This window comes from Phyllobates terribilis, unplaced genomic scaffold, assembly GCF_046119375.1.
Source record: "Phyllobates terribilis strain yellow unplaced genomic scaffold, ASM4611937v1 Scaffold_3__8_contigs__length_932513732, whole genome shotgun sequence".
Lineage (NCBI taxonomy): Eukaryota > Metazoa > Chordata > Amphibia > Anura > Dendrobatidae > Phyllobates > Phyllobates terribilis.
The window spans coordinates 709,665,075-709,677,124 of NW_027362763.1; the positions used below are offsets into that span (position 1 = coordinate 709,665,075).

The 12,050-nt window shown below is 43.0% G+C and overlaps 1 protein-coding gene across 3 annotated transcripts in view; it reads right to left on the reverse strand.

Moving 5' to 3' along the window:
• The window catches only part of SYT14 (synaptotagmin 14), a 162,601-nt gene that overhangs the window by 13,385 nt on the left and 137,166 nt on the right, over nucleotides 1–12,050 (reverse strand). For all 3 annotated transcript variants that reach the window (XM_073672006.1, XM_073672005.1, XM_073672004.1), the window contains one exon: nucleotides 1,971–2,160. In XM_073672006.1, coding sequence (XP_073528107.1) covers nucleotides 1,971–2,160 — 190 coding nt within the window. The remainder of the gene's footprint in view (nucleotides 1–1,970; nucleotides 2,161–12,050) is intronic.

The window sequence follows — 12,050 nt, forward strand, 5'->3', positions numbered from 1 at the left end:
ACACTTCCAGGCTGTGTAAGGGCTATTTGACCAAGAATGAGAGTGATGGGGTGCTACGCCAGATGACCTGGCCTCCACAGTCACCAGACCTCAACCCAATCGAGATGGTTTGGGGTGAGCTGGACCGCAGAGTGAAGGCAAAAGGGCCAACAAGTGCTAAGCATCTCTGGGAACTCCTTCAAGATTGTTGGAAGACCATTTCCGGTGACTACCTCTTGAAGCTCATTAAGAGAATGCCAAGAGTGTGCAAAGCAGTCATCAAAGCAAAAGGTGGCTACTTAGAATAACCTACAATATAAGACATATTTTCAGTTGTTTCACACTTTTTTGTTAAGTATATAATTCCACATGTGTTAATTCATAGTTTTGACGCCTTCAGTGTGAATGTACAATTTTCATAGTCATGAAAATACAGAAAAATCTTTAAATGAGGTGTGTCCAAACTTTTGGTCTGTACTGTATATATAAAATAAAAAATATATGTTACTTTATTATTTACTACTTTATTAATTTGTATTATCTCTTTTAGCTTTTTTTAATTCTATTTTTTTCTCCAATTATATCTACAGTATATATAGACACACACAGATACATGTAATAAAAAAAAATTGATATACTTTATTATTTATTAGCTTTATTATTTTTTATTATTTAATTTAGCTTTTCTTAATTATAATTTTTTCCTAAAATAATATACAGTGGGTACGGAAAGTATTCAGACCCCTTTTAAATTTTTCACTCTTTGTTTCATTGCAGCCATTTGGTAAATTCTAAAAAGTTCATTTTTTTCTCATTAAAGTACACTCTGCACCCCATCTTGACTCAGAAAAAGTAGAAATGTGGAACTTTATCCCATCTCCCTACTGCATCTCTGGAGCTCAGCCACAGTGATCTTGGGGCTCTTCTTTACCTCTCTCATGAAGGCTCTCCTCCCACGATTGCTCAGTTTGGCTGGATGGCCAGGTCTAGGAAGACTTCTGGTGGTCCCAAACTTCTTCCATTTAAGGATGATGGAGGCCACTGTGCTCTTAGGAACCTTGAGTAATGCAGAAATTATTTTGTAACCTTGGCCAGATCTGTGCCTTGCCACAATTCTGTCTCTGAGCTCCTTGGGCAGTTCCTTTGAGCTCATGATTCTCATTTGGTCTGACATGCACTGTGAGCTATGAGGCCTTATATAGACAGGTGTGTGCCTTTCCAAATCAAGTCCTATCAGTTTAATTAAACACAGCTGGACTCCAATGAAGGAGTAGAACCATCTCAAGGAGGATCACAAGGAAATGGACAGCATGTGACTTAAATATGAGTGTCTGAGCAAAGGGTCTGAATACTTATGACCATGTGATATTTCAGTTTTTCATTTTTAATAAATTTGCAAAAATTTCTACATTTCTGTTTTTTTTCAGTCAAGATGGGGTGCAGAGTGTACTTTAATGAGAAAAAAAAATGAACTTTTTAGAATTTACCAAATGGCTGCAATGAAACAAAGAGTGAAAAATATTAAAGGGGTCTGAATACTTTCCGTACCCACTGTATATTGACACGCACATATATAATAAAAAAAAAAATAGAAAAAAATATATAGCTATACTTTATTATGTATTAGTCTTATTATTTTGTAATATTTAATTTAGCTTTTTTATTATTAGAATTTTTTCTCGAAAATGAGCTTTTTTTTAATTATATTTTTCTCTTGGAAATTATATATAATATATATATACACACACACATATATATATATATATATATATACACTATATGTATATATGAATACTATTAATCAGTATGTTTGCTTAGAATAAATTTTGGATGCAGAGATTAAAACCTTTTTAAATAGTAACCTGAGATTTGATTTGATGGAGATATAAAGTGTATCCTCGTCCTTTAACGGTAATTACCGTGGCTGAACATGATCCCCCATAGCAGTATAACTCATTAAGAAGGAGAAACCATGGCGGCATGTCACTCACTGGGAGGTCTGTTGGCTGACAGGTTTTTGAAGTGGCTGCCTTTTATCACTTCTGCGGAGAGCCTGCCGGTGGTGGCATTATAAAGCAGGCCGATGAGGATTTCAGGAGCGGCTCCGTGGACCAGTGATTGACAGGAGGAAGTGCTCTCCGTGCACGACACCTCTGACATGCTCATTTGGGAATCACAGCCCTGGAAATAAACAAATAAATCTTATATTGCAGGTCCTTGTGCAAAAACAAACATAATGCTACGATACACAGGGGGGAGAAAGTGGGAAATAACAGTGTGTACCCTGTGCCAGGACAGTGAGCATGGGGAGGGGGGGGTATTAATACTGGCACCTTATTTTCTTATATCTCAGAAGTGGCCTCTACCTGCCTTTTAGAAGTCACAATAATAACTATCAGTCATTCATTATGCCTCAATTATGCATAAGAGTCCAGTGGGCGGGCCTACTCAATGATTGACAGCTAGCTCTACATGCACAGTTATAAAAGGGAAGGCTGTCAATCATTACTGGGACCGCCCACTGGACTCTTACATACAAACACCAGGGATTTCAATGAATACAAGTTATACTGAAAGTTTTCCTCCTGCCTTAAAACATCCTGCCTGCAGATCAGATACCATTTTCAACATGACACGGTCCCTTTAAGACAGTGTTCTCACTTTACAGCTAGGTGCAGATGATAACACTTATAGATCTACACAGTAGTATCCACTACAGATTATTCAAACAACGAGGTCATATAATAGATACCAAAACAGGGGTATCACCAGGTAATTTCAACAAACTTTGCATAAACCAATAGTACATACGAACATAAGAAACTTTGTCATTTATCTTATCAGAGAATTTAGTTTCTTTCTCCACTTATGAACCACTTCTTCATCTCCCTCTTGAATTCACATTTCACAAGTTTCACTTACTTTTATTCTTTATTGAGAGGGTAGAAAGGAGGTGACGTGATGAGCAGAGTGAGAAAACAGGAAAAGGGAGAGACAAAACGATTATGCTGCGCTTCCTAACAAGTCTTCTAGCTCATTCCAGAGCTGTATTCACAGCTACACTGCCCAGTGCTGCTGTATAATTTCCTCTCTGTGGGAAAACTAAGGAATAAAAAGCAGAAATCCCTCATGTCTGTGTGGTGGAGACCACAGTAGCTAGTCTCCACCAGCTCAGAGTCAACTGATATATATACTGTATGTTTTATGCTCTATTATGTTCTATCAATCTAATATCCCTATTTAATAAGAAAATGAAGACAAAATAAACATTGTGACACAGCTGTGTTACCATTTTACTACATTAAATTTGTCATTACTAATTATTGGCCTTTTCTGAACGATCCGGGGTCAGGCCCTCAGTCGCCATCAGAGCCAGAGATGGACTTTGGAAAAATAGAGGAATCGGAGTCAGAGTGTGGAAAAACAAACAGGTCCAAATCCAGAAAAAATGCAGAAATTTGCAGAACTGTAGTTCATCACTTGACTGAACACAGCCTAAAACAATATGTCAGGGATTTTTTATCGTTTTCACAGCAGATATCAGTCTTGGCAGTTCAATATCAGCATCGGAGACCACAAAGGATCCCAGATGTGTTTTGCTGTTGTGCCCATCTGCCACCCGGCCCCGTCCGCCCCTGGTTGTGCACCACCTAGTAGTTTACAAATTATATAAAAAACTATGTTATTTTAAAAAAGATCTGTCACCAGGTCAAAAGTAGCGACTTTTTGCTCTTATTTTATTATCGCTGCTCCCCTGAATATTCCGCTTTTACCTTTTCTTTAAATCCGCCATACAGTTCCAGAAATATGGGTCTTTTTGTTCAGTGCTATCTTTTGTGGTCTTTAACAAAGGGGCGTAGATGCCTAAAGACACACCCCCAGAGAATCCTGTGAGCCACACCCCCTTAGTAAAAAAAAAAAACAACAACATAAAAATCAGCATTAAATAAAAAGGCCAATATCACTGGAACCATATGGCAGATTGCAACAAAGGTAAAAGCAGAATATTCAGGGCAGCAGCGGAAATAAAATAAGAGCAAAGTCTGGAGTCTTTAAACCTGCCTATAAATCATGCTGAAATGTGGTTGTTCACTTGCTGGAACACAGCCTATAACAATATGGCAGAAGTTGATCATTTGCACCGTAGCTATGTCCTCCTGTGCCAAGCTCAGCAGTCCGACATCTGCACTGGAGAGAATAAATGGGCCACATAGGATCCCAGATGTGTTGTGTACCAAGACAGTGCTAGGAATGTATGAATGTTATAATGGCTAGGGTTCCTTAAAGGGGTTTTCCTGTTTCGGAAAACCCCTATTTCCTGCCTGCAGTTTGATAAAAAAAAAAGGCAACAAAAAAACTTTACTTTACTCGCCTTCCCAGGTCCAGCACTAAACCTCAACTGCTGCTCTCAGTGTCTGTTACTGAGTCGTTCAGAGCTGCTGAACTCACTGATTGGCTACATGATGTCAGACACTAAGAGCAGAGGCAGAAACTCAGTGCTGGACCTGGGGACGGTGAACAAAGGGCATTTCCTTTTTCAGACAGGGAACAGGAGTTTTTTTTTTTAAATCAGCAAACTCCTTTAGAGATAACCTGTGAACTGATTCCTATTGCTTGAATCATGGGCAGTATGAATCAGACACCGACTCCGCTATTGCAACAGTGTATGATCTATCATGAGACCCTGCAGAGACGAGGAGACTGGAATGACTAGTCACAGAGGTATGTCCCCGGCGGATCTCTCCAGCCCGCTCTCTTAGATTGACAGGTATCTCTTTATACACACACATAAGGAAAACCTGTCAATGAGTCGGGGTTCGGGTAGCCTGAACCAGTTGACAGTTTCCCTTTAAATCCAGCTTATAAATTAGGATATTCTGAATTTTACTGAAATGTCGTCCTTCACTGGCTGGAACACAGCCTATAACAATACGGCATGGATAATTGTTACTCATATTATGTGTCACACAATAGAAACTCTAAACAACCAGCGCCTGTCTATCACCTGACATTACGGTAGACCGGTAGAACAGAGGAGATGTCAGTCAGAGCCGTGCTATAATGACTCCATACTTATGATAACCGTGGACAGCCCAGATCATAATTCTTGCAGTTCCTCGGAGACAAACAATCATTAGCACATTGGAGATAGTTACTTTTTTTTTACCAAAAATGTCAACTTCTCCCGTCTTGCAGAAAAAAACCTCTCTAGATCATCCTCAAGGTTCATATTGGGTAATTGTTAATATCTTCAAGGGTGTATTCTGGGGAACTCCTATGGTCTTACATGTATTTTCAGCTTTGCTAATTACCCCTTACGGTACCTGCGTAACTCCACGACTTGATCACTTTGTGTCTCATTACTCTTATCTGGTTTGTTAGCCCTCACAATGTTGGCCGAAACCCCCGATATTGATAGATTCGGACAACAATGTAATGTATGTGGGGGCACCGGCCAACTGATCATTGGGGAAGATGTCAATCGGGCATGTCTGATTTCGGGCTGCCAATTTCTTCGTTCTACTGGAGATAAGCCGCCGGCAGAGATGTCTGGTGGTGGCTTTCTCATAGAAAACACAGGTGCATTCGGCCAAGCGAGTGCTACCGTATATGAGATAGAGACGGCAGAGATACCTGCCAGCCGAACAATCGGACGAAGCATCGGTCGGCCAACAGCCATCTGATATGTATGACCAACTTTAGTTGAGAAACAAAGAAAAGCTTAATGATATGCAGAGCTCAGCTCATAAGAAAAAACGGTCCACGGGGTGCTTGGCTTATCTTGCCTTAACACTTTCCATAAATTATTCAGACGTCAGATTTTTTTTTTATGTGGCTACTAAAATCTAACCACTGCCTACACACTCTGATTATATGGCAGCTCGTCTGTCACAAAGCCCCAAACCACACAGCCTTAATGAAGGAATATACTGTATAGGTCGTCGTTTGTCGTAACAAGAGTCAACCATCGGAAGAGATCAGACCCAACTGAGAAGCTTTACTAATGATCCTCGTTGACTTATGATTGATATATATATATCTATATATAGATATATAATCTCCGCACAATATCTGGCATCTAAATAGTTTATAAGATCTATTTAAGTACCTTAAGTTAGGGAGAACCATGTTCAGGACCCTCAAGGATATGTGTGCTAAGAGCATCTCTCGTTCTGGAGAACCCAACAAATCCATAGATTACATGATCAACCCACTGATTTCAATGAGAATTGTTGGGGTGCTGCCTCTGTTCCACCATCGTTACCAAATAATCACTTGCTAGATAAGCACCAAAGTCCTGATTCCAACAAAATACTAAGACCCAAACCAGAAAAAGGGGTAACCTGAAATATGGCTTAATTTCTGGATATCAGACTGTTCAGAAACATCCAAAAGAAGATACAGCCTCAATATGGTCAAGGTTACCTCAAGAGGAAGGTTCGACTGATCAATGGATGTCTCAACGCTAAAATTCAAAGACATCAATCATCTTTCATCCATAAAGAGACACAGAAATGCCCATAGCGGGGGACACGTTCTCTCTTGAAGAGCGTTTTTAGGTCCTTCAGGCGCGGGTGTGAGTCTCTGTGCTATAATTTTACATAAACGGGTGGACAAACATTTCGAAGATCATCAGAAAACAATTCCGTCTTGATGAAATAACTGGATTTTTTTTTTCCTTGAAAATCCTCTAGCTCTAAGAGAGAAGATATTATTACGCCACCATTACAACCAATTCTGCATTCGGAGGCGACTGTTATGTGTTTCAAAAACAGCTGCTTAAAATACAAATCAGATTGCTAAAGCCGGTGTTTTGTATGCACCATAATCTGACACTGCATTATTCATACATAAATCAATTATAGAAAAAAAATGGATTCGAATGTAGGACGGGAATACGACAATGCAAAAAAAATAAAAAATTGCTCTGTGAGTCTTGAATACTTAAATACAACACGAGATATAATCAGATAAATAAAATATATTCGCGTATAAACAATCGGTGGCAGGACCGGTGAAGGGTTCATGCAAAATTCATAAGGGATGAGGAGATGAATATGAAAAATAAGTCGGGTTAAACGCATTGTTGTCAAAGATATAAAGCCCATAATCCACCAAATAGAGTGATAACATCCAATGCCTTCATCGTGCTATCGGACACAAAACATAATGGAATGAAGAGGAAACTGTCAGCAAGATCATGCCCTGACTTCAGGTGGCATTATTTGGTGATAGGAGGCCCATCCTTATTGAACTATGTTTTATTCGGGGTAACCCTGGACTCTGATTTCTCCTTCAAACCACATATCCAAGCCCTTTCCACTTCATGCCGACTCCAACTCAAAAATATCTCCCGGATCCGCACATTCCTTAACCACAAATCTGCAAAAACACTAGTGCACGCCCTCATCATCTCCCGCCTCAACTACTGCAACCTCCTGCTCTGTGGCCTCCCTTCAACACTCTCGCACCCCTCCAATCTATCCTAAACTCTGCTGCTCGAATAATCCACCTGTCCCCCTGCTATTCCCCGGCCTCTCCTCTCTGTCAATCACTTCACTGGCTCCCCATTACCCAGAGACTCCAGTTCAAAACCCTAACCACGGCATACAAAGCCATTCACAACTCGTCTCCCCCATACATCTGTGACCTAGTCTCAAGGTACTTACCTGCACGCAACCTCCGATCCTCACAAGATTTCCTTCTCAACTCCCCTCTTATCTCCTCTTCCCACAATCGCATACAAGATTTCTCCCGTGCATCCCCCCTACTCTGGAACTCTCTACCCCAACATATCAGACTCTCGCCTACCGTGGAAACCTTCAAAAGGAACCTGAAGACCCACCTCTTCCAACAAGCCTACAACCTGCAGTAACCACCGCTCCATCATACCGCTGCACGACCAGCTCTACCCTCACCTACTGTATCCTCACCCATCCCTTGTAGATTGTGAGCCCTCGCGGGCAGGGTCCAAGCTCCTCCTGGACCAGTCGCTGACTTGTGTTGTTCAAAACTATTGTAATTGTTTTTACTATGTATACCTACTTCACATGTAAAGCGCCATGGAATATATGGCACTATAATAATAAATAATAATAATAATTCTAAACTGCTGTAGAAAAGCTTTAACACTGCCCATGTTAGGCCAAATTCCGAAGTCTATAAAACTCGGTCCTTACTCAATGTCCAGACTGGCCGCGGGTCTCCTAACCCAAACTCAACAGGTTCACAGGGTCAGGAGATGCGCAGCCTGTCCGGACATCACAGTCTGTACTTGGCTGATGTTTCATGGATGTCCGAATTTGCCCTTAAAGCTGCTCTACTCACCCACCCCGGGTCCAGCAGCAAGTCTCAATCGCTGCTCCCGGTGTCTGTTACTAGCTGCAGCGCTGACTTTACATCGACAGTGTTGCTGTTAATCAATGAGCTCAGCGTTTTGTGCCGCAGAGACACTGAATTCAGTTACTGGCTGAAGTGATGTCAAGGTGACGTCAGTGGTGGAACCAGGGAGAGTGACTAAAGCACAGTGAGTGAAGCTGGGGAACAGGGTTTTTCTGAACCCAGAAAATGGCTTTACGTGCAAAGCTTAGGGAGCAGTATTGTCTGGGTAGTCCCCTTTCAGCTTCTCCCTCCTAAATCAGTACCCAAAGGCATGTTAAACACCTTTACTCTTATCTAGTCCTGTTCCCAATGCTGAAAACGGGGGCTCTGAAATGACCCATTGCAATAGATCAGTGGGGGTCCTAGTCGTCAGATTCCAACTGATCCACAAATTTCCACCTATCCTGTGGAACTGTAGGATTGTGACAAGTTTAGAAGTTATCGCCTATCTCTAAGATAGGAGATAGCTTACCGATCGCTGGGGGTCTGACCAATCCGTAGAACAAGGCTCTGAACAACTCCGTCTGAACCACACATGAGTCAAGGAAGCTCACCTCTGGTCCATTCATTCTCTATGGGACTGATGGAAATAGCTGAGTACAGCTCTCAAGATCAGTGATGGTCCCAGAGGTCAGAGATCAAGTGATTGGGAAGTTATCCCAAATCTTATGGCTAGGGAATAGCTTCAGCACGAGTAACCGTGCTTTTAGAAAACTTTTCATATGTGGTAGAGGCATGAAAAAAGTTTTGAAAGGAAGGAGTCCAAGTGCTGAGATTCCTACTGATCGCAAAAATCGAAGGAGCAGAAGTGCTTAGCGCCACTCTCCTCCGATGCAGAAGACAACAGAAAATCTTTCAGCCCACCGTCAGTCTCAGAGGAGAGGAGCACTGGGCTGAGGGTTTCTGCTCCTTCATTTCAGAAATCGGTTGGGATCTTAGTACAATCAAAACTTCTGATACATCAAAAGTTTTCTGAACCTGCAGTTACACTTTTATCAGCAGTAGCAACGCTCAATGTCAAGGAGCAGCTGGTAAAGCAACCAAAAATTTAGGTTGCATAAAAAGGGTGAATTTGTGATGTCATTTACTACAATGTAGACCTGAAAACTATTGGAAATTATTGCTAAAGTCTCAAAGTTCATTTCCTGGCGGGTAAAAAAAAATACCTATTATTGACAGGTGACAGGTCTTCTTTACAGAGAGGCTCAACTTGCTGGAGCGTCTTGTTTGAATCTCGTTATGTCGGCCCCTATGTTGGCAGTGTAGTAACAGGCTGCTCTTGCAGCGCTTGTGTGAGCGATCTGTATACAGGGATAATCATCTTATCTCCTCTTAGCATTGCAGGTTGTACTCTAATAGCATTAGTACTGTGTTACCGCGCGGCGCACACAATGGCAGCCTGTAATGTGCAGCCGTAGAGCCTTCCGAGGATGATGAGTGCTGATGTTATTTGCTTTTGCCTAATCAGTCACACACAGGTTTTACTCCAGAAATAATTTTGAAATGCAAATGTGATTTCCTTTATTGACAAAGGATGAGCTTAGCGGCTTCGGAAACACAGGATTTATTTACCGGAGGGCTGTAATGAGATTTTTTTTTTATACTTGAGTTTTCGCTGATCCCTCTATAAAAGCTTTTAGATTATGTGGATGGTTTATTTATTATGTATTAACCAAACTACAGCTCATCGGATCATGCCGGGGATTCCACATAACTATTGTTATGTACAGTACTCTCACTGTCAATTTGATCCTGGATTCACCACGCTGCATGGATCAGTGACCTCACTGCATGGACCATGACCACACTGCATGGACCATGACCACACTGCGTGGACCATGACCTCACTGCATGGACCATGACCACACTGCATGGATCAGTGACCTCACTGCATGGACCATGACCACACTGCATGGATCAGTGACCTCACTGCATGGACCATGACCACACTGCGTGGACCATGACCTCACTGCATGGACCATGACCACACTGCATGGATCAGTGACCTCACTGCATGGATCATGACCTCACAGCATGGACCATGACCACACTGCATGGATCAGTGACGTCACTGCATGGATCATGACCACGCTGCATGGATCAGTGACCTCACTGCATGGATCAGTGACCTCACTGCATGGACCATGACCACACTGCATGGAACATAACCACACTGCATGGATCATGACCACACTGCATGGACCATGACCACACTGCATTGACCATGACCACACTGCATGGATCAGTGACCTCACTGCATGGACCATGACCACACTGCATGGATCAGTGACCTCACTGCATGGACCATGACCACACTGCATGGAACATGACCACACTGCATGGATCATGACCACACAGCATGGACCATGACCACACTGCATTGACCATGACCACACTGCATGAATCAGTGACCTCACTGCATGGACCATGACCACACTGCATGGATCAGTGACCTCACTGCATGGACCATGACCACACTGCATTGACCATGACCACACTGCATGGATCAGTGACCTCACTGCATGGACCATGACTACACTGCATGGATGTCTCACCACACTGCATGAAATGATGGCCACATTGCGTGGACTGGTAACCACAATCCATGGATTTGTGACCGCACTGCATGAAATGGTGGCCACCCTGCCTGGACCATGACTGCACAGCATGGACCATGACCACACTGCATGAAATGGTGGCTACACTGCACGGATCGGGGACCACAATGCATAAATCGGTGACCACACTGCATGGATCAGTGACCACACTCCATGGACCATGACCACACTGCATGGACCATGAACACACTGCATGAATCAGTGACCTCACTGCATGGACCATGACCACACTGCATTGACCATGACCACACTGCATGGATCAGTGACCTCACTGCATGGACCATGACTACACTGCATGGATGTCTCACCACACTGCATGAAATGATGGCCACATTGCGTGGACTGGTAACCACAATCCATGGATTTGTGACCGCACTGCATGAAATGGTGGCCACACTGCCTGGACCATGACTGCACAGCATGGACCATGACCACACTGCATGAAATGGTGGCTACACTGCACGGATTGGGGACCACAATGCATAAATCGGTGACCACACTGCATGGACCATGACCACACTGCATGGATCAGTGACCACACTCCATGGACCATGACCACACTACATGGACCATGACCACACTGCATGGATCATGACCACACTGCATGGATCAGTGACCTCACTGCATGGACCATGACCACACTGCATGGATCAGTGACCTCACTGCATGGACCATGACCACACTGCATGGATCGGTGACCACACTGCATGGACCATGACTACACTGCATGGATGTCTCACCACACTGCATGAAATGATGGCCACATTGCATGGACTGGTAACCACAATCCATGGATTTGTGGCCACACTGAATGAAATGGTGACCACACTGCATAGATAGGTGACCACACTGCATGGATTGGTGACCACACTGCATGGACCATGACCACAGTGCATGGATTTGTGACCGCACTGCATGAAATGGTGGCCACACTGCCTGGACCATGACTGCACAGCATGGACCATGACCACACTGCATGAAATGGTGGCTACACTGCACGGATCGGGGACCACAATGCTTAAATCGGTGACCACTCTGCATGGACCATGACCACACTGCATGGATCAGTGA